Raw genomic sequence first — 24221 nt, 5'->3', positions numbered from 1 at the left:
TGTGTTACCAAATACCGTTTTAATATTTTTTTAGCCGAGAATGTAGTGGTTTAATCTTCATGTGTCTGGTCGGTTTGTCAAGATACAGCCTCTTTGCAAAAGTGTTTCGATGATTTCGGAGATGTCGTCCCAGTCTCACGGCAAAGCGTGGGATAGACCCGCTCGCCTCGCAAGCAATCCCACCGACAAAGCGCAGGCCCCGGTACACAGCTGTAGTAACCCCCGCTGACTTCTTTTACTGAGGTTATATTTATCGGTGTTTTATTTCCTGATGTTCTTATGTGTCCTACGTGTTTCAGTCGCCAATTCTGAATTATAACTAACATTAAAAACATGTTTAAGGAGGAGAGAGAGCAAATAAATCTGTTTAACATCTGATCTTTGGGTTTTTGTTCAGTAATCAGCGTGACCTGTGTATAAACACATAAAAGAGATAACATTGGTGTTTCCGTCATGTAGTAACTGCTGGCTTTAACTGTACAAAGGTTGTTCGACACTATGAAACACATACAGACTTCATGATGTTCGGCTAATATTTTTATTGTGAATATTAATCATGCTGACCTCGCTCTGTACACCACGCAGCGAGGTCAGCATATCCACGATATCCTCAGCTCCATGAGTTAACACAAAGTTTCCCAGCTGACTAACTGCCAACTATTCCAGAGACGTGAAAATATACAGCATAAAGAAAAGTGTAAGAGACTCAGCAGCAGATTAGAATAACAGTTTGTGGCGTGAATAAGACACGGCGGGACCACGGAGCAACGTTCAGAGTCATCTTTATTTACATCTCACCACACCACAACACCCCCAAACCCCTCAGTCCCCGTGTTTTTAACTAGGCGGGCGTGATTAAGGATGCCGTGCAGGTGCGTCCGCCCTCCCTGCACGGCACCGCAGACCACGCCCCACCACATACCCCCATCGCCCGATTGAGGCCGGGGAGCCATCCGGCCGAACCTACTCCCCCACCGCCAGTGGGAGAGGGAATCAGCCCGGACAGCTGGCACCCCCAGGCCCCGGCCAAGCGACGGGGAGGTGCGAGTTCAGGCGGCCGCCCGCGAATCCAGCGGCGCAGGCAAAGCTGGTTCGGAAGTCGGACACGTGACAGGTGCACCCGGCGCGGCCGGCACAAGCGTGAGCCCCAGCTCACAGGTGGCTGGGCAGAGGTGTGGCGTGTACAGGCCTCTGGTGGTGGTGAGGCCGTTCTGGCGAGCACGGCGATCTCAAGCGTGGCGCCCGCCTCGCTCGCCAGTTCCACTCGAGCAAGCTCCCCTGGCACTGGGACCTCCAGCTCCTTGCGCGGCCCCTCCGTCACCGCTGTCGCTCCCTGCTGGAGCAGCCCATAGCGCGACTCCTCCGTCACTACTGCTCCCTCCGCCGCCACTCCCGGCTCGAGCAGCCCCTCGTGCAGCTCCTCTTTCTCCAAACGGCGCAGACCCTCGCGCACCTCGTCTGCCGCCTCCGGTTGGAGCGGCTCATCCACCACTCCCGGCAGGAGCAGCCCTTCACCTGGCTGTTCCCCCTCCTCCGGCAGGCGCAGATCCCCGCGCGCCTCGTCTGCCACCTCCGGCTGCTGAGGTGCCTCACGCGGCTCCTCCACCGCTTCACTGTCCTCGGGACACACCTGTGGGGGTGGCGCCCAGGCCCAGAGCAGCGCCGCCAGCTCCCCAATCCTTTCCAGGTGCCGCTCGGACTGGTCCTGCAGCTCTTCCTGCTGGCGACGCACCTCCGCCGCCTGCTCCCGCTGGGCGGCCGCCATTTCGGCCACCCTCTGGGCCAGCTCCTCCATTCCCTGGCTCCGATATGGACCCGCCGTGCTGCCTCCTGGGTTTCGGCACCAATGTGGCGTGAATAAGACACGGCGGGACCACGGAGCAACGTTCAGAGTCATCTTTATTTACATCTCACCACACCACAACACCCCCAAACCCCTCAGTCCCCGTGTTTTTAACTAGGCGGGCGTGATTGAGGATGCCGTGCAGGTGCGTCCGCCCTCCCTGCACGGCACCGCAGACCACGCCCCACCACACAGTTATACATTTAATAAATCACCAAATGAATCCAAGAAACGAGCAAACCTGTTCCGACAATTTGAGTTTGTATTCCCTCAGCTGCAGACTCGCTGCTGTTTAAATGTTTGAAAAGGAAGATTAGATATAAACAAACGTCAAACATAGACTCAGTCTGCCTTCACATTTGATATGAGGCCAGCACGTATAGTGGCCTCAGCAGGCTATTACTGAAATACACGTGCTATATCATAAACTATGATATAAACAGGGAGGTCCTATTAACATGTTTAGTTTTAAAGGACACCTTCCTGCCTTTAGTCTCATTCATGAGCAGTATTCGTTTTCTTCTAACATCCAGAAGTCTGCACAATGTGTTTCATAGTTTGTAACAAGCCTTTGACAGGTAAACATAACATGACCGAAAAAGCAAAAAAAAAAAAAAAAAAAAAAAGAGAGAGAGAGAGAGAGAGAGAGTGTTGACATAAGAAGAGAAAATGCTCTCAATTATGGAGACAGGCAAATGGTTCATTTATGTTTGATGTGTGTTTATTCCTCCCTAAATATCGTCGGTGAAGTTCGCCATGCACGTCAGATTTTCCTGCGCATTTTTATACCTCTGCCAACAGAGAGAGAAAAAAAATCACATTCTAACAGACAGCTGGTGCTTAGAATACAGTTGAATAACTATTAAAAAACAGATGATATTTAGATGATAGTTCAGTCTAACACATGTGCCAGTGGTTCATTAAACGTCTGTGAAACTATGCAGTTATGAAACGTAACTTTAACCTCAGCCAAACCGATTTGCTCAGTTGTAAATAAAACAGCGAAGTAAACGTGACCCGACAGACAGAACCTGAGTGAATGAAGTCCAGCGTTTAACCACTGAGAGCTAAAACTCAGCTGAGGTTTGAAAGCTGTGTGCTGGTGATTGGACATCAGCCGCTGATGAAGCTGTTCGCCTATAAAGTGCTCTTTAAGGAAACAAGCTCCAGCAGCTCTGCGCTCGGGGAAAATACTATATTTACTTATCTTGTGCAGTTAAACTGTGACTATCACCAGGTAACTAGGCGTGTTTCTTGAATTAGCAGCAGGTGTTAAACAGCTGACAGATGAGGAGGAGGATGCATGCAGGTAAACTGAGGGTCTGCTGAGCTGATCGCTGGTTTCGTGAGAAAAATGTCAGCTCGTTCTTTATGTTACAAAAGCACAGAGACACAAGACCAGGCGGAAAGAGACGATCGTTCGGTGAAAATGAGAATCTGCGAATGCAACATGTGGAACACGGAGAGTGGAATATGTAAACAAACCGGTTAATGTACCCCCTCGGTGCGCTCTGCATGCTAACTGTTAGCAGAGCTAGTGAAATCTCTGAAAACATCTGAGCACTTTTGCAAACATGTTCTATGTTGACAACCTGACCAGACATACGGCGCGACATTCGCGGCTAAAACACTGTTAAAAGTGTAGCTGGTGACAGAAAAACGGCCTGTGATTTGATCTGCATTCTGGGATAACTGGCTGCCCCAAGTCTACACAAGCAATCGATTATCTAGGATCGACCTGTTTTGACTTACTTTGCACGGCAACCAATCAAATGTTAGAGAAGCTGCATGGGCAGCATTAACCCCGCCCCCTGAGTTTGATGGGTGAGGCTGACAGATAAAATTATTTCATGACGAGAGCCAGGCGACAGGACTGCCAAAATGAAATAAATAAATATATCATTAAATAATTAATTAAATGTGTCAATAATTAATTAAATGTGTCAATAATTAATTAAAATGTGAAATACATAAATAATTAATTAAATGTGTCAATAATTAATTAATTAAATGTGTCAATAATTAATTAAAATGTGAAATACATAAATAATTAATAAAATGTGTCAATAATTAATTAATTACATGTGTCATAACTATTTATTTAATTAATTAATTCCAATTTTAATTAATTATTGACACATTTAATTAATTATTTAATGGTGTATTTAATTAATTCATTATGGCAGTCCTGGCGTTCCATAGTGAAGTATCTGGGCATTGTAATTTGCAAGGATAAGACATCAACAGAAAATAAGAATATCTGTACCAATATAGAAAAGTGTAAGTCTATTTTAAACAGGTGGCTGCAAATGGACATAACTCTGTTTGGGAGAATCTTGCTAACCAAAATGGACAGTCTGTCCAGACTAATCTATCCAGCCTTTTCTCTGCCCATATCTCCAAAACTAATTAAATCTATATATAATCTTGGGTGGAATAGACTTTTTGTTACGTTGTGACTTTGCAGTTCGTTACATGTTAAACTCTCAGGTTTCCATCAGCAGGTCCTTCTCTACTGGAAATTAATCTATAAACATAACTTTATTCCTCACAATACCCCTATATGGAACAACAGGTATATCCGTTTGTGTAGGAAATCTGTGTACATGGATGAATGGAGATCTAAAGGGATTTGGGCTGTAGCTCATTTTATGGATGATAATGGGGTCTTATTAATACATGAGACGTTTTGTGAGAAATTTGATGTAAGATGTACTGCTAAGAGATATAAATCCCTAGTGAAAGCCATCCCAGTCCCTTTGAGATCAATGATAAAAGAAGATATTGTGCACTCTAAAATTTCTCCTGGACTGAGACAGCTCTGCATAGCTGGAGTTGAATTTGGTGACAGCAGGTTTACAAACAAAGTGATCAGGAATATTTTGATAAATGAAATTTGCCCTAATCCGGTTAAAAGAAATTATATCCTTAAAGAATTTGAGACCATGGAGGTTAAGGCGATAAGAAAAAAGTATATTTCACTTCCTCTTTCTCCTAAAGTAAAAGAGGTTCACTTTAAAATCATAAATGAGATTTATCCAACCAAGGAATTCTTAAGACGGAAATTTAACGTAGATGTGAACGCATGCATATTTTGTGAAAATGATATTGAAAGTCTGGATCACTTGTTTTTCTACTGTGAATCAGTGCACTCCTTCTGGACTGACATGTGGAGCTGGCTACAGTCCAGGAGAATTCAGTTACCGCATTTGACGGTGACAGTAATAAAATTTGGAATACTTGCTGAGAATGCAGATTTTGACCTGTTGATTAGGACGTTTTTGTTAATGGGAAAAATTTTTATTCACAAATGCAGATACTTAAAAGCTAAACCATGTATAAACAGATGGCTGAATGACTTTAAACTCTGGGCTAAATTGCTGAAACTTGTGAATAACATGAAAGCCCATAAACTTGTTGTCAAAAGAGCTTGCAAAGAAAAGCGTCTGGACTTCTTTAAGTTACTTGAAGACGTTTCAGCTCTCATCCGAGAAGCTTCTTCAGTTCTAAGATCAAATGGTGGAGAGTCCCAGATTGACCTTAGAACTGAAGAAGCTTCTCGGATGAGAGCTGAAACGTCTTCAAGTAACTTAAAGAAGTCCAGACGCTTTTCTTTGCAAGCTCCTTTGACTACGATGACCTGGATGACTGAGAACCTTCACAGACATAAACTTGTTGTTTTATTTAACGAGTTTAATCTATGTTAAAAAAAAAAGAAACCTCCCTATTTTGTAATCATGACTGCCCTTTTTTGCTCATGTTATTGTAACGTTCGCAAGAACCAGATGGTTGGATCTCAGTTTGTCCGTTTATTCGGTAACACAGGCCGTTAACTCTGGGGAGAGTGCCCTCGTACAACCCCTCACTTCAGCCCCGCACAGTCACACAACAACAAGGACCCCCTCCCCTTCCTGCACACATTAACTCCCTTTTTCCTGCAGCACAACCAAACATGTATCTTAAAGAAATAACAACAGTGTGCAGAGATAACCAACATGTCACTGTAAAATAACATTTAACCATCGTTACACTGCCCCCCCAGCAATAAGTTCCTCGTCCCCGAGGGAACAACACAGTCTCTGAGGCGGGGTAGTTGCCTACGTTCCCTCCTTGACCTCCTGAGCCCCTGGGGTGTACACGGAGCTTCGGGGCTTTGAGGTGAAGAGTCCGAGGGAGGGGAACGCAGCTCCGGCCGGGGGTCCCTCTGTGCAGGGTCATGGGAGCTCTGTACACGTCCCTCAGGGAAGGAGGGGAGGGACTGCCCTCTGTAGGGGGCCATCCGGTCTCTGTGCAGCGCCACTTTCCTCCCTCTAGGAGGCAACTGCACCCTGTAAACAACTTCCCCCACTCGCTCCAGGACGCTGCAGGGCCCCACCCAGCTGCTATCCAGTTTAGGACACCGTCCTTTCTTCTTTTTGCTGTAGACCCACACCAGCTCCCCAGCACGGAAGTGCCTCCCCTTAGTGGTGATGTCATAATTCCTCTTTTGGCGCAGGCCTGCCTTCGCCAGCTGCTCCCGGGCGTAGGAATGTGCAGAATCCAGCCGGTCCTGCAGATTCCTTGCGTAGTCCCGGCCTGGTGGTGCCTCTGGCGCATCCGGGGGCTTCCCAAAAGCCAACTCTGCAGGAGTTCTCAGCTCTCTCCCTAACATGAGCAGGGCAGGCGTACATTGGGTGGAGTCTTGCACTGCCGACCTGTAGGCCATGAGGATAAGGGGAAGATGGTAGTCCCAGTCCCGTTGGTGTTCTGAGGTAAGGATGGCTAGCTGCTGGGCCAGCGTCCTGTTAAACCTTTCCACCAGTCCATTGCTTTGGGGGTGAAGTGGGGTGGTGCGGGTTTTCTTAGTCCCAAGGCGTTCACACATGGCAGCAAATGCCTTGGACTCAAAGTTACGCCCCTGGTCACTGTGGAGGGTCTCTGCTGTTCCAAAGCGGCTGAACATCCCCTCCACTAATACATCAGCGACAGTCTCAGCCTCCTGATCTGGGATGGCATATGCTTCCGGCCACTTGGTAAAATAGTCCATGGCCACAAGGACATAGCGGTTTCCTCTGTCTGTGCGAGGAAATGGGCCCATGACGTCCACAGCTACTCGCTCCATTGGGGCTCCTGCTGGTTGCTGCTGAAGCTGAGCCCGGGACTGGTCCTGTGGCCCTTTGTGCGAGGAACATGCATCACAGCTGCGGCAAAAGTCCTCCACATCCCTCCACTGCTGACCCCAGTAGTAGCCCTGGCGGAGGCGGCGGAGGGTCTTGGAGACCCCAAAGTGGCCGGAGCCAGCGCTCCCATGGCAGGCTTCCAGCACAGCTGACCTCAGCGACCTTGGCACCACAACCTGCCACCTCTCCTCCCCTGTGGCAGGATCCTTCCAAGCACGCTCCTACACCCCCTCCTTCAGCCTGAGAGCTGCAAACTTGGCCCACAGCCCCCTGGTACAGATGGAAAACCCAGTGACCACTCCCAAAGGGGTTGCTCCTCCCTCTCCAGCCACTGCAGGACCGGCAGCAGGTCTGTGTCTTGTTCGTGCCGTGCCCTCCACTCCACTGCATCCACCACCAGAAGAGCCCTGCAGGCGAGCTGTGTTGCTCCGTCTATTGTTGTAAGTTCCCGCTCTATCTCATCTCGCTTCTCACAGTAACGGCAGCCAGCTGCAGCACATGGGCGGCGAGAGAGGGCGTCTGCGTTAGAATGGTGCGTCCCTGCTCTGTGTTCCACAGTGAAATTGAAGGCTTGGAGCTCCTCCAGCCAGCGAGCCACCTGTCCCTCTGGCTCCCTGAAAGACATCAGCCACTGGAGGGCAGCATGATCAGTTCTGATAACAAATGATGTGCCACACAGGTAGTACTTAAAGTGTCTCACCCCTGCCACCACGGCCAGCAGCTCTCGTCGTGTGAGACAGTAGCGCCGCTCACTCCTGTTCAGGACCCGGCTGAAGTACGCCACCACCTTCTCACCTTCCGGCTCAACCTGCGACAACACAGCTCCCAGCTCCACATTACTTGCGTCAGTGTCCAGGACAAAAGGCAGGGTGGGGTCAGGGGGGGCAAGGACTGGGGACTCTGTCAGCGATCTGCGGAGGGTGTTGAACGCCTGCTGACAGTCCAGATGAAGTTGTGGTCCTTCTGCAGCAGGCGGAAGAGGGGTGCAGCTATAGAGGAAAAGCCCTTCACAAACCTCCTGTAATAAGACGCCAGTCCTAGGAAGCTTTTGAGCTGTTTCTGGTCTGCTGGTGTGGGCCACTCAGTAATGGTGTGAATTTTTTCCTCCAAAGTGCTGATTGCCTCATGACCCAGCTTGTGGCCCAGAAACTCCACCTCCCTCCTCATGAAGTGGCACTTGTCGGGGTGCAGCTTCAGGCCTACAGCCGCTACCCTCCCCAACACGTGTCTCAGGGCATCCAGGGCAGCATCAAAGGAGCTCCCGTGTACTAGAAGATCATCCAGGTAAACCAGACACCGTTGCTGTGGGACGCCAGCCAGCACACTGTCCATAAGCCTCTCGAAGGTAGCAGGAGCGTTGCAAAGACCAAAGCTCAGGACTTTGAACTGCCATAGTCCCCTGTTAGTGCAGAAGGCTGTCTTCGGTCTGGATTCAGGGGCCAGTGGCATCTGCCAGTAGCCACTCCGCAGGTCCAGGGTGGAGAACCAGGAGGATCCAGCTACTAAATTGAGAGACTCATCAATCCTGGGAAGGGGGTAAGAGTCCTTTTTCGTCACTTTGTTGAGTGGTCTGTAGTCCACACAGAAACGCATCCTTGGGCTTTTTTTCTTAGGCACCATCACCACAGCGGAGGCCCACGGGCTATCAGATGGCTCTATGATGCCCGCCTTCATCATTTTACACAACTCTCTGTCAGCAGCCTCCTCATGAGCCAGGGGCAGGCGGCGGGGGCGCACTTTAATAGGCTGGGCATCCCCGGTCTCAATGACGTGCTCTACCAAGTGTGTCAAGCCAACATCACTTTCTTTCAGGGCAAAAATGTCACTAAACTCTCTCAGTACCTGCCATAGACTCTCTTGCTGCTGTGGAGTCAGCCCCTCACAGTTCTTTGACCAGATGCTCCTCACTGCTGAGAGCCTCTCCTCCTCCCCCGCTTGCTGTTCTGCTGGCGGGTCTGCGGGGGTCTCCGAGGTGGAGGTGGACGCCGCGGCAGATGCTGGGCAGACCGGGGGAGGAATAAGCTGCACCTTCTTCCCATCAGGGAGTATGAGGAAGCCTTTGCCTAAGTCCAGTACACCACCAATGGCTCGCAAAAAATCGAGCCCAATGGTAAATGGCCTGTATTTATATAGCGCTTTACTAGTCCCTAAGGACCCCAAAGCGCTTTACATATCCAGTCATCCACCCATTCACACACACATTCACACACTGGTGATGGCAGCTACATTGTAGCCACAGCCACCCTGGGGCGCACTGACAGAGGCGAGGCTGCCGGACACTGGCGCCATCGGGCCCTCTGACCACCACCAGCCCAAGGATGCAGGCATCCTGCACGTCAGCCACCCAGGCAGCATAAGGCACACCGAAGTCCCCAACCTTAAACTGGAACACTCCCCTCCCTCTAATTGGGGCCAGATCACCGGTCACAGTCTTAAGTCGCACATTAGTTGGTTGCACAGCAGCTCTGGTTGGGACGACATCGGGTCGGACCAGCGTTGCATTGGACCCCGTGTCCAGAAGGGCCGTAGAGGACACCCCCGCAATCATCACTGGAACATGGCAAAAGTCGCCAACCTGGGTCCAGCCCACAGCGATGACCGCACCAGGTGGAAATGGCGGTGGTGTGGGGATGTCGATCTCCCTGGCCCGTGTACTCCCACCTACACGGGCCCTTGAGCGTTTCCCTGAACCGCTGCAAGCTTGGGGCACTGCCTGATGAGGTGTCCGACTTGTCCACATCCCCAGCAGCTCTGTGGTCGGCGGCGTGGTCCAGCCCGAGGGGAAGGCGAATGCCGAGAAGCCGTCTGAACCAAACTGCTCAGGCCCGCTGGCATCTCCATCTGCTCCACAGGTGCTGACATAGCCCTCACCACATGTGTCATCAGCGCCCCCAGAGGATCCTGCAAGCATCTCCCTCTCCAACGCTAGCTCCAGGGCTGCACTTAGTGTGGCCGGTCGAGCAAGCTGAGTTTGCATACGGAGCTCTTTAGGGCTCAGGGCCTGCAGGAACTGGTCCCGAGCTAACTCCGCCTGCACTGATGGTGGCATGCTGTCATACGCCCTCCGGCAAAGACACTCGACTTCATGGGCCAAAATGCGAAGGGGCTCTCCTGGCAATCTGCGTCTGTTGTGGAACTCTGACCTCAGCAGCACTGGTTGGTTATACTGCCCGAAACGTCTCTGAAGTGCCCCAACCAGAGCATCATAATCTCCCCTTTGTTCCTCGGTTAGCAGCAGCAGGCATGCAGCTGCATCCTCACACAGGCACAAAGCCAATTGGAAAGCTTTATGTTCCTCAGACCAGCCAGCTGCAACAGCTAACAGCTCAAACTGTGCAATAAACACTTCCCATGGCGTCTTGCCGCTGAACTTAGGCGTTTTTATATTCGCCGCAGCTTGCTGGGCGCCGCCATGCTTGTTTACATCACGTGACGGTGCGCCAAGCGAGGTCGACTCCCTCCCACCGGAATCGCGGCGACTGTGCGAAAAGTTCCCGAAAAAATCCAGGCTCAGCAGACAGCCGCATCGCTGTTTCCCTCACTCTATGGGCAGGCGAGCGCGGGCGAACCTCCCTCTCCTCCGTCTCCTTCTTAATCTTGTCCGGCAACATCCTCGTGTCTCATGACGGTCAGCGTCGCCAGCAACAGGGTGTCGGGCGTTTTCTGCGTTTTTTTTTTTCTTCACTTCTGACACCAGTGTAACGTTCGCAAGAACCAGACGGTTGGATCTCATTTTGTCCGTTTATTCGGTAACACAGGCAAACGGGCCGTTAACTCCGGGAAGAGTGCCCTCGTACAACCCCTCACTTCAGCCCCGCACAGTCACACAACAACAAGGACCCCCTCCCCTTCCTGCACACATTAACTCCCTTTTTCCTGCAGCACAACCAAACATGTATCTTAAAGAAATAACAACAGTGTGCAGAGATAACCAACATGTCACTGTAAAATAACATTTAACCATTGTTACACTATTTTTTGCCTTTGGTTCAAATCCTTCAATGACTGTTCTTTCTTTTTGTGCTAACTCTTTCAGTTCCACCGTCTTTGTTTATGCTTTCCCGCCCTGGCTTCAAGACTTCGGATTGGCCAACATTTCTGCAAGGTTAGGATTATATCGCCACCTGTTGCTTTGGCGTGCTCATTACAGCATTTGCCTTTGTTTTTGTTTGTTTGGAGGGGGGGTTACGCGTGGACTGAGATATTTTTCTCAAAACTGCACGTGTGGACGGGATTTTTTTTTAAAAAAAACGAAAACGGAAAATCTCTGTTTTCAAAAATACCAGTCTAAGGCTACGTCCACATGTACCCGGGTAATTTTTAAAACGCAGATTTTTCTATTTTCTTTACACCCTCGCCCACACGTAAATGCCGTTTTTGGTCACTGAAAACTGAGATTTTTAAAAACTCTGGCCAGGGTGGATATTTTTGAAAGGTGTGCGCCTTTTTTGACGTCACACAGTGCGCCACGTTATTGTTTCGGTGAAATGAATTTCGACAATACTGTTACTGTTACTTGTACTCTCTGCAGTGTTTATATGCTTACATATAACCAAAATCAAATCAAATCAAATCACTTTTATTGTCACATCACATGTGCAGGTACATTGGTACAGCATATATGAGTGAAATTCTTGTGTGCGAGCTTCACAAGCAACAGAGTTGTGCAAAATACAATAATGTAAACAAGCAAAATACAAGAATGGCTACATCTGAAACTAATAAATATATGTACAATATATAATAGTATATGCATTTCTGGATGTGTATACTAAATATTTTTCTGTGTGTGTGTGTGTGTGTGTGTGTACACATATTTTACAAATTAAATAGAGTAAACAATAAATAAAATATATAAAATATACAGAGGTTGTTAGTTGGATATTGTGCAAAACAGTGGCATTACTGTACAGTATGGAGTGCATAATGTTAAAGTTCCAGTAGTGAAGCTGAGGTGTCTATGACGTGTTCAGCAGTCTGATGGCCTGATGGAAGAAGCTGTCTCTCAGTCTGCTGGTACGGGACCGGATGCTGCAGAACCTCCTTCCTGATGGAAGTAGTCTGAACAGTTTATGGCTGGGGTGACTGGAGTCCTTGATGATCCTCCCTGCTTTCCTCAGGCAGCGCTTCCTGTAGATGTCTTGGAGGGAGGGAAGCTCACCTCCAATTATCCGTTCAGAGCACCGCACTACTCGCTGGAGAGCTTTGCAGTTGTAGGCGGTGCTGTTGCCATACCAGGTGGTGATGCATCCAGTGAGGATGCTCTCAATGGCACAGTGATAGAAGGTCCTGAGGAATCTTTTCAGTCTCCTGAGAAAGAAGAGGCGCTGCTGCGCCTTCTTCACTGTTTTGTTTGTGTGTACTGACCACGTAAGATCCTCAGACAGATGTACACCAAGGAACCGGAAGCTGCTCACTCTCTCCACAGCAGCGCCGTTGATGGTGATGGGGGTGTGTACTTCTCTGCACCTCCGGAAGTCCACTATCAACTCCTTTGTCTTTGCGACGTTGAGGGTGAGATGGTTGTCTTGACACCAGTGGGTCAGGGCGCTGACCACCTCCCTGTAAGCTGTCTCATCACCGTTGGTGATAAGACCCACCACTGTAGTGTCGTCCGCAAACTTCACGATGATGTTGGAGCTGTTAGTGGCTGTGCAGTCGTAGGTGTAGAGTGAGTACAGGAGAGGGCTCAGTACACACCCCTGTGGAGCACCAGTGTTCAGTGTGATGGGGGATGAGGTGATGCTGCCCAGTCTGACCACTTGGCGTCTGTCAGACAGGAAGCTAAGGATCCAGCTGCAGAGGGAGCTGCTCAGTCCTAGATCCTGCAGTTTCCTGTCCAGCTTCGAGGGAACGATGGTATTGAATGCTGAGCTGTAATCTACAAACAGCATCCTCACATACGTGTCTCTCTTCTCCAGGTGTGACAGGGCAGTGTGTAGTGTCAGGGCTGTGGCATCATCAGTGGTCCTGTTGTGGCGGTATGCAAACTGTAGAGGGTCCAGTGAGTCGGGTAGTGCAGAGCAGATGAAGTCCCTGACCAGCTTCTCGAAGCATTTGCTTACGATGGGGGTCAGGGCTACAGGTCGCCAGTCGTTCAATGAGGAGATGGTGGAGGATTTGGGTACAGAGACGATGGTGGCCATTTTGAAGCAGGCTGGGACTACAGACAGAGAGAGGGAAAGGTTGAAGACACATATACACACACAGTTACTGTCCCTTAACACAGCGGTCCCCAACCTTTTTTGCGCCACAGACCGGTTTATGCCCGACAATATTTTCATGGACCGGCCTTTAAAATAAAACTAGTACCGGTACCAAAAAAAAGAAGATTTATTCATAACACACGTGAAAAGACCCAGGAAAACAGAGTAAACGATAAGAATGATAACAAAATAACGCTGAAGACCAATTAAAAACCCTGAAAACTATACATTTCACACCTGAGCCTCGACTCTCGTGGCCCGGTACCAAACGACTCACGGACCGGTACCGGTCCGAGGCCCGGGGGTTGGGGACGCTGCCTTAACACATATGACTGGGTTCTGCTTCTATGCCCCAGCTTTGTTTACTTTTTCCCGCCGAGGCTTCTAGACTTCTGATTGGCCAACATTTCTACACGGTTAGGACTACATCGCCACCTGTTGGTTTGGCATGTTCCTAGCAGCGTTTTCCTTCATTTCTGCCTTTAGGTGTGGACGGGATTATTTTTTAAAACGAAAACGGAAAATCTCAGTTTTTAAAAATACCCGTGTACGTGTGGACGTAGCCTAAACAGTAGAGATGTTTGTAGCTTTACGTTAGCTGGACTGACCGGAAGCAGGGTCCATGCGTCACGACTAACCGGATAGAGTTTTGAATCGGTTTAGTCCTGCACGTGCTGGCAAAAGGGAAGGCAAGAGAAACGATCTCCTGGCCGCATAAGGAAATCTATTTAAATATCCGTGATATCCAGTGAAGAGAAAATCTCCGTCCCGGTTTCCCTCCAAGGCGTGAGCACCGATAAGCAGAGTTTTGTCCTTTCCTTATAAGATTCCTAATTATTCAAAGTAACGCTCAAGTATGCTGTTCAGCTGGGTTAGTTACAGCGCCGGGAGTAGCTTGGGAGAACAAGGAAACACAGACTGCTTCAGGTTGCCTTCCCAAACCAACTCAAAGGTTTATTCAGTACAAAACAGCTTATATAGAGGAAAAAAAGGTTCGTGTGTCAGCAGGTTCTCAGTTCAAACCGGTACAGACCAAATAAGGAAACGTCTTCCTGCCTTGTGAGCAGAGAAGTATCCTTTGTATAGTTCAGCTTCAGTTACAATTTATGGTCATCCCAGCAAAATACACTCCTAGACATAGAATACAGAGTTCTTTCATTAGTGAATTCTGAAACAAACCACCTGGCTTTTTAACAAGCTCTTTTCTAAAAGATAAGGAAGGGAGGATGGGAGTAAGGAAGTGGTCTCGTCTCTGTGGTATTTTCGACCTTGGGGTACCAGCCTGTGATTCTTACACATCAATTCTTGGGTCAGAGAGAAAGAGAAAAACAACTAGTAAATGGGCCTTATTGAGTAACAGTTTTCCTGTATAATATCACAATAAAACAATATCCTGTAAATGCTACCATGGTATCAAAATATCACAACAGTCAGTCATCATGAACTCTGAGTACGAGGATAGCTCCGCGGGGACGAGGAGGAAGAGGAGGAGGTATCGGAGGCAGAAACAGAGCAGCTGGAGTCCAGTTCCGACTCGGATGAAGATGAAAGCGAAGAGAAAATTGATGAAACAGCATGGACGTCAAAAAATGGAAAAATATCTTGGTCTCCCACAAACGCTGAGACGTTCCGCTACATCCCAGCAGCCACTGGTCTGACCCCGGGACCTACACGCTATGCCACTCTCCGAATCGTTGACCCCATATCCAGCTTCGCGCTGTTTCTAACGGATGAGATCGTGAAGCATATTGTGTCCATGACAAACCTGCATGGGAATCGCAAAATTCCCGGCTGGCGAGATATAGACGCAGAGGAGTTTCGGGCTTATGTGGGGCTGCTCGTTTTGTCCGGTGTTTACAGGTCAAAACACGAATCAACGAAGAGCCTCTGGAGTGAAAAATGGGGACGGAGCATTTTCCGGGCTACGATGTCCGAGAAGAGGTTTCACCACATCAGCAGAGCACTGCGGTTCGATGATAAGCTATCCCGCCCCCCACGCCGTGTTGACAAGATGGCTCCCTTCCGCAAAGTCTGGAATATGTGGACGCACCGCCTGGAGATGCTGTTCAGCCCAGACAGAGATCTCTGTGTGGATGAACAACTCGTCGCGTTCAAAGGCAGGTGTAGCTTCAGGCAGTACATGCCAAAGAAGCCGGCCAAATATGGTATCAAGATTTGGGCAGCCTGTGATGTCAAAACATCCTACGCATGGAGACTGCAGGTGTACATGGGCAAAGCAGCTCCAGATCGTGTTGAAGTCAACCAGGGGATGAGGGTGGTCCTGGACATGACAGAGGGGCTCCAGGGACACGTCGTCACCTGTGATAATTTTTTCACTTCCTGTGCACTGGCAGATGAGCTACTCAAGAGGAAAATGGCCCTGGTTGGCACAATTCGCCAAAACAAGCCTGAGCTTCCACCTCATTTGCTCCAGGCAAAAAAGAGAGAGATCTTCTCCTCCATCTTCGCTTTTACAAACACCCACACACTTGTGTCTTACATCCCCCGACGGGGCAAGAATGTGCTGCTACTAAGCACAAAACACCGCCGCCCAGACGTGAGCAAAGAAGGGAAGAGAAAGCCTGTAATAATCGAAGATTACAACAAATGCAAAGGAGGTGTCGACAACCTTGATAAGGTAGGTGTCATTACGAACCACAGGGCTTGCGATATCGCTAGCCCGACGTCCCGGGGCTAGCGATTTTTCCAGTCAGGGTACCAAAATCTATCTCTGCCCTGCCCGTCGGGCTGTCAGAGGAAGGAAAAATATATGTCAGTGCTTTTGCATTCTTTCGGAAATGTAGCTGGGTAATTATGTCATTGGGTGAGCCACTGTCAATATGTGACATATTGAAATCGCGTTTGAATTTGCGCTTGTTTTTTGCTTTCACTTTGCAATCGCGCGAACTGTGTATAGAGAGCGACAGCACTGATTGGTGAGTGACGATAATTTGCGCACCAATTCCTCTGACATCGTCTTATTAATCGTTAGCTTACTATGCAAACATGACAAGTGAAATCTCCCCCAGCTTAAAACCCTCAGAGGTCCTTAGGGACATTTATGGTATTTTGCATTTTTAATTTTAAACCATTTTCACTGTGTTGAGTGGAATATAGCCAAATTTGTCAAAGAATTTTCTTTTTAATTATATTTTATAATTGTGGTGTAAATTTAGTTTTAGTTTGAACTAGGGGCCTTAGAATTGTAATTTTCTTATTTGTCCACCGGGTGGCGCCCTTGCTTCACATTTGACCCCTGCTGGAAAACAGCGGGCTGCTTAGACAGACCTGCGGGAAAGGAAGCCTGCGTGCAGCAGCGGCTTCGCCCGCTGATCGGGCGGGACCATTTTCGGTCCCTAGGGCCGTGAGACGGTGCATTTTTTTTTAATCAACAGGAAATGACGTATTTGTTGTCACGTGGTGTGTGCTGTAGAAAGGAGTCCCCAGTGATCGTGCCCTGGTGATCGTCGCGACTTACCCCGGGAAGATGCACTTCTTTCGGCCTAGAGCAGCAGCATTGGCCGCCTGGGGACCATTTTCTGGTCCTGAAAAAAAAAAAAAAAAGGCGATCGAAATGAATGTTGGTGCCAATCTTTAGTCCATCTAAAGGCCTAATTATAATAACAATTGAATATTACCTCAAATGTTTTTTTTGGAAAATATTCAAGTTTTTTGTTTTTTGGGGCAAAAAAAGCAGTGCGCTCATGTGACGAAACCGGGATATAAAGGGTTAAAATCCGCGAAATGTAATTAAAACTTTATATGAATATTTCAGGGAGAAGTAGTTTTAAAAGACTGACCAATTTAAAGTGGAAAAAAATATGAATATATAAAGTTTTTATAGCACTTTTTGGGGAATTGTCCTTAGGCATAAAGGTGGATGCATTTTTTTTAAATCTGCTCCTGCAAAAAAAATAAAAGTGGATCGAAATGAATGTTGGTGCCAATCTTTGGTCCATCTAAAGGCCTAATTATAATAACAAACAAATATTACTTCAAATGTTTTTTTTGGAAAATATTTAGTTTTTTGTTTTTTGGGGCTAAAAAAACAGGACGCTCATGTAATAAAACTAGGATTTAAAACAACGAAAATATAATTAAAACTTTATATGAATATTTCAGGAAGAAGTAGTTTTAAAAGATTGGCTAATTTAAAGTGGAAAAAAATATTAATATATAAAGTTTTTATAGCACTTTTTGGGGAATTGTCCTTAGGCATAAAGGTGGATGCATTTTTTTTAAATCTGCTCCTGCAAAAAAAATAAAAGTGGATCGAAATGAATGTTGGTGCCAATCTTTGGTCCATCTAAAGGCCTAATTATAATAACAAACAAATATTACTTCAAATGTTTTTTTTGGAAAATATTTAGTTTTTTGTTTTTTGGGGCTAAAAAAACAGGACGCTCATGTAATAAAACTAGGATTTAAAACAACGAAAATATAATTAAAACTTTATATGAATATTTCAGGAAGAAGTAGTTTTAAAAGACTGACCAATTTAAAGTGGAAAAAAATATTAATATATAAAGTTTTTATAGCACTTTTTGGGGAATGGACATTTATGTCCATTAAAAGCAAAGGTGGATGTCTTTTTTAAGGATCTCCAAGGGTTAAACATGTAAGAGGTTGATGGCGCAGAGAATCGCTGACCGTTATGTGAGTCCGTGTGTAAATGCAGCAGGATATGTATTTTAGTTCTGCTGAGCCAAATAAGACAGGTCAGGGTGAAGAAGTGACAGCCAAAGAAAAGCTTACCACAAAACGGAAAAGTTATGACAAATCAGACTATAAGGCAAAAAGAAAGTGCAGCTTTATGGTTTCATGGACAAAAGAATTTCTGTGGCTGCAATATGATGAGCTAAATAACCAGGGGTGCACATAAGTGGTCCGCAGGTGCCGCATTCGCTGTCAAAATAAAAAACGCGCACAAGATAAGAAGTTGCAACGCGTGTTTGCGTACATAAGATTTTCTGGAGGAGGACAGACATTTGTTTAGAACTTTTCAAGATGTCGAAGAAGCTCCTTTAAGCAATTGCTTTGGCGTTCCTCCACCTCCAAAGAAATGTCAGAAGGAGTCCGAACCACAAAAGAAGCACGTATTCTCGGAAAAGTGGTTGCAGGAGGTGAGCTGGCTTCAAACAAATGATGAACGCACAGAGATGTGGTGCAGAATGTGCCGTGAAAATCCCACTCTAGCGGACAAAAACAGTGCTTTTTATATGGACGCAAACGCGCGTTGCAACTTCTTATCTGGTGCGTCTTTTATTTTGACAGCGAATGCGGCACCTGCAGACCACTTATGTGCACCCGTGTAAATAACATAATGTTCTGCCGGCTGTGTTGTTGGTTTTCCCTGGATTTCTGAGTCAACAAGCGCCTTTGTTACTGGAACCAGTCATTTTAAGAAAGGCCCCCATTAGAACCCATGAGAAATGCAAGAAATGCATTATTGCTCAGTCTGCAATATCTTTCCCAGAACAAACACCAATTGCAAATAGAACAGCGTACTATGTTGCAAAGAGTGAACTACCACTGGCACAATTTAGCAGTCTTTGCAAGCTTCAAAAAGCAAATGGCCTCGATCTTGGTTCCACTTGTCTCTTACCCGTGACTTCAGTGGAAATTTCAAATTCTGATCTGACACAGACTGATTCATGTCCTACACAGTTCTTACAAGTTCATAGAAATTTCTGTTCAATTAGAACCAAGTATTTGAGTTGATGATTGTAATTTTTATACAATGTTGTAATTTGTGTGTTCAACAATTTTTTGTTTAATGTTTTGTTTCCGTTACAATATTATACTTTAATGTATAATATTGTAAAGGAAACTAAACAGGAAACAAAACATCAATCAAAAAATTGCTCTCTTCTTTATTCGGGCTACTTAAATTTATTTTGGGCTACCAAAAACTGAAGAGTCCCTGCCCGAAGGGCAACCGGGGATTTTGAAATTTTGCTAGCCCTGAACCAGTTATGCATATATTTATTCATTCTTGCTCATATTCATGTTTTATGCTTCTTTTTTTGTTAGATTGTTGGCACCTACTCCTGCAGGAGGAAAACAAATTACTGGCCACTGGCCCTCTTCCACAACGTCCTTGATGTTTCACTTTACAATGCCTACGTCCTGTGGACATCAATCGAGTCATCCTGGCAGAAGCAGAAAGGACACAGACGGAGGGTCTTCATTGAAGAAGTGGGAGAAATGCTGGTGAACCCACACATAGCAAAGAGAGAGCGCCTTCCTCGCTCATCAGCCGCTGCAGCAGTAGTCACAAATCTGACTGCAGCGACTTCATGGACCGCTCCCATCATTCAATGTAAGAGCAGGAGGCAGTGCGAACTTTGCAAAGAAAAAAGGAGAAGAGTTTTCAACACCTGCTGCAAATGTGAGAAGTATACATGCAAGGACCACAGTGTGACCATTTGTAACGACTGCGCCGTCTGAGCAGGACTCTCACACCCAGACACATACTAGGGCAGGGATAGCTCAGTAGGTAGAGTGGTGGCCCCATGATTGGAAGGTCGAGGGTTCGACTCCACTGAACGGCTACCCTGAGGTACCCCTGAGCAAGGTACCGTCCCTACACACTGCTCCCCGGGCGCTGCACTGGTGGCTGCCCACTGCTTCACTGGGTGAATGGGTTAAATGCAAAGGAACTATTTCCCTATGGGGACTAACACGCACAATTTACTTTACTACTTCTCTCCCTGTCTGTCTCTCTCCCCATCCCCAACAACATAAATGTTCATGTTTATCTTTCTAAAATAAATGTTTTTCTAGTTCAAACTGAGCTTGTATTTTTATTTACGTTAGCAAGGTAATAAACATTTAGTGTGGAAAAAGTGAAAAACATCATATACCATTATAGGTTATGATTATTACATTTACTGTGCCCCTGCAAAAAAACATAATGATGAATCAAAATCAACCTTGGTGCCAATCTAAAGGCCTAATTATAATAGCAGTGAAATCTTTCTTGAAATGTATTTTATGGAAAATATTTTAGTTTATTGGGTTTTTTTCCAGTTAAAAAACAGTGCAGCTATGTAAACATACTGGCCTTCAAAGGGTTAAACCCCCAAAATATAATTATACTTGATACGAATATCTTAGGCAGAAGTAGTTTTAAAAGACTGACTCATTTAAAGTGCAAAACAATATTAATATATAACAATATTATTGCACTTTTTGGGAAGCTGCCAGTTTTTGTCATTAGGAACAATTCAGGATATTTAAGGATCTCCTTTGGGTTAAAGGGGACATGCAATGCTACACATAACTGACATAGACGTAACACCGTGTGTGGAGCTGGATTTAAGAAATAAGTGCTTAAAGTTTTAAAAACATGTTTACTGCCATTTTCTGTCAGTGGCGAACGTGACATGTGGTTTTTGTGGCTTACTGACTAGTGATGGGAAGTTCAGGTCTTTTCAGAGAGTCAGCTCTTTTGGCTCCAAAATGGCTCCTGATTTATTATCATCCGTAGCCTCATATTTTAGCTTTACTAGGTTAATATGAATGCTTTGTGTTTTGATAAACCCTTTTGCATTTAGTGTTTTTTATGAGAAGTCTTATAATTGCCTAATTTTGTTTATTTGTTCTGTTACAAAAGCAGGCATTCTTACTTTTGTTTAGTATTTTAATCAAACTTTTAATTTCAGTTCAACAGACAAACAAAACACTGCAAACAAATCCACAGAACAGAAACAGAACCAAACTCAGCAGCCAGACAGTCTGTCCTCAGTGCAGGTCTACATTCAGAAAGATCAAATGCCTTAGCTGATTACTACTAGTAAAAATTACTTAACAGTTTGGACATTCAAACTTGTCAAATTTCTTTCAACTAAATCATGAGTAAAAACCAATCAACAGCGTAAGTTTGACAATAGCAGTGGCAGTGTTATTAAGAACTCTGTTAGTGGAGGTTTTGTTGAGGTGTGGATTCTGACTTCTTTTCCTCCACAGGACACAGTTCTGTAAAGGGAATAAAGATTCACAGACAAACAGGAATAGATCGTTCTGGAGAAGTGACATCAAATGCAAATCCTTAGGTCCTCCCCACCTCCAAGTGTCCTTTACCCTCCATTAAATGCTAAATATACAGATTACCTTTCTCTCCAAGGGGTCATGTTCTTACACAATAGATGACAGTGGCTGTAAATTCTATTGTTTCTCATCCTGTCTTACTTTAACTACAATGGCACAGATTCTTGTGATGAGATGAACTTTGGAGTCATTAACATTGTGAAACATGCAAAGATAAGTTTGCTGTAGTCTTTCTTACTTCATGTTTATATATGTTTTTTCTTTAACTTTCATCTTGTATTACCAGATACTGCTATAACATGGAAATCATCCAGCAACTAAACTGCAACCAACAGCAACCAGCAACTGCATGACAATCTTCTTGAGAAGCTTTGCAATCTTAGCTTGGATTGGGGACAAGCAGGGTCCAGAGTGGTATTTGAGAAAGCTGAAGTGCATTAAGAAATGTGGGAGTAAAACAAATCTTAGCTAGTCGGCCATTAATTCTGCTACCCAAAGAGCTCCATCTCCATTCACTGTGTTTTTCACTGCCTGTCCTTCAACATGATTCCCAAGATGTGTGACTGACCAGAGGGCCGACTGTAACTATCAGATTTGCATTGTGTTTGCAGTGGAGGTCGGTATAAGGATCAACATGCATTTGTGTGCACATTTCAAGTGAAAGATCAAATAATTGGGATGTTATGTTTTTCATGTGCAAGCAATTTATTTGGTAAGTCTTTCACTAGCTGGGCCCACGTCCTCATTATAAGTTGGACAGCGTTTTAGTAGTGAATGCTTTGACATGAATTGAGCTGCGGTTTGGGGAAGGCCTCGAAGGGGACTGGCAATGGCTCCCGGGCCTGGCAGATCCCCATGTACTAAATAGGAGTGAAGAAGTTGAAGAATGGAGTAGAAGGAGAGAGTGAGGGTGGGACACGTAAACGAGAATGATCAGATTGCAGAACTAGGGGAACCTATATAGATGGCAGCCGGAAGGAGCGTGTTTGGAGGTGTGGTCCTCCTCCTGAAATTCTGATACATAATCTCCAATTCTCGCTGGCCGTGAACTCTAACTCTGGTTGGAGTTGTTGGAGTGCAGACTATTGTCATTAGCTACAATTAAAGGTGGTGGAGTTGGTCCCTCTGTCTGGTTGCTCCCTTGAAACCACCACAACTGCTTGACAAGTACATGTTTTTGTATATAGCGCTTTTCTACTATACCTGAGCGCTCAAAGCACTTTATAGAACTTGTCTCATTTGCTTTCTTTCTGTTTTTTCTGTATAATTACTTTATAACACCAACGGATCCATCAGAGAGTTATCACCTTGTCCAAGGATGCAGACTGGAGCAGGCATGGCTCAAGCCACCATCCTTTTGATAAGTAGATAACCTGCTCTACTGCCTGAGCTAAACCAACCCATTGAACCTTAAGCCTATGCGCTAACTGGCTAGCATGTTATTTTCATCTGCAAAACAATAAATCATCCATCGATTCCCTTCCGCTTATCCTTATGAGGGTCACAGGGAGCCTATTCCAGCTGTCACAGAGGTGGGGTAGACCCTGGACAGATCACTAGCCTGAAGCAGGGCTAACGCTTAGAGAAAGACAACCATTTAGACCTATGGGCGATTTAGAATCACCAATTAACCTAACCCCAATGACAGCATGTCTTTGGACTGTTAGAGGAATCTGGAATTTGCTGCCCATCACAATAAATCAACAATAAATCTTTAGAATTATTTTATTTATTATCCTGGACAGATTCTTATATATAATCTCTACTCAAGCACTATATACAATATCCCTCACTGGATGCATCCCTCATGTATTGGAGAGCATTTAGTTTCTTCACCAAGGATACATTGCATAGGCTACTGATTACAGCAAAAAAAAAAAAACCCTCCCAACTATTAGATGACATGCTGTACTTCCTGAGTTACAGCTACCAAATAATCTAACAAAGCTTACATTGTATTGTGCCTTTTCTTTATAGACCTCCTTATGTTAAGTTTTACTTCCTCACACTCAACCTGCCTACCCAAGAAGATAGATTACATCACAAACTGAGAAATTGTCCATGATGTATGAGATGATTTCTTTTAGCCAAAAAATGATTAGACCCCCATCTTCCAGCACCTCTGAAGCTTTATTGTACTCATGAACCGAAATGCTAAAACAAGTTCAGGGATAACCTGTTCTACAACACCATTTTCAGTGTATGGTAACTGTCAGGTTTAATCAGAATCAGAATCAGAATCAGAATACTTTATTGATCCCTGGGGGAAATTATTTATATTATTTTATTATTTTATATTATTAGGTTGTCATTTATGCTTAGAAATATTTACTCATATATGCTTAGAGTTTTATAATCAATTGCATATTGATAGAGGTTTGATCCTTAGCAGTCTGTAAAGACTCTGTGTGCCTTCCAGAGTGTTCTGGCAAACACACTCACATCCTGGGGTCACGAGAAGAGGTCGTACCTTCTTTTTTTGTTTCATGGTATAGCAAACACAAGTATATCTGTTTTAGTCTAACTGCCTTTTGTTTAGATGAACGGCTGGACTTCCAGACCAGCAGGATTAGGGAATTCATTTATGGGGTCACATCTTGACCACACACACACACACACACACACACACACACACACACACACACACACACACACACACACACACACACACACACACACACACACACACACACACACACACGGTACTCTTTGTCTACATGTAAACATGTATACCTATGTAAGACTCATATGTTCATTCATGTAACCTCAATAAAAGAGCAGTGTTACGAGGGGGCAGACGAGAGCAACCTATGGTCAAGCGAAGGAACGGCGCTCATCCAGTCCTCTCCCTCATGCATGAGTAACACAAAGAACTTTGACTACTTGTGTCTTGCTTTTGCTGTGTAGTAGAATTGTCTTGAACGTTCCAGCCAATAGGTTTATGCTACGAACCTATCAGTA

At 45.8% G+C, this 24221-nt stretch overlaps 1 protein-coding gene across 5 annotated transcripts in view; it reads right to left on the bottom strand.

Annotated features, from left to right (window-relative positions):
• LOC145432292 (uncharacterized) overlaps window positions 1–24221 on the bottom strand; it is a 36309-nt gene that overhangs the window by 2574 nt on the left and 9514 nt on the right. Inside the window, exons 7-8 of one of the 5 annotated variants that reach the window (XM_080309050.1) lie at window positions 16687–16753; window positions 12869–13165 (exon numbers count right to left, since the gene is read on the bottom strand). In XM_080309050.1, the coding sequence (XP_080165176.1) occupies window positions 12964–13165; window positions 16687–16753 (269 nt within the window). In that variant the 3' untranslated portion in view covers window positions 12869–12963. Of the gene's footprint in view, window positions 1–12868; window positions 13166–16686; window positions 16754–20839; window positions 21189–24221 lie in introns of those variants that run through there. The other 4 variants (XM_080309038.1, XM_080309046.1, XM_080309041.1 and 1 more) reach the window with 4 other exon arrangements.

Source organism: Astatotilapia calliptera, chromosome 2 (genome assembly GCF_964374335.1).
Source record: "Astatotilapia calliptera chromosome 2, fAstCal68.1, whole genome shotgun sequence".
Taxonomy (NCBI): Eukaryota; Metazoa; Chordata; class Actinopteri; order Cichliformes; family Cichlidae; genus Astatotilapia; species Astatotilapia calliptera.
Note: the sequence above shows the minus strand (reverse complement) of the source record. Positions and strands in the feature narration are given on the sequence as shown.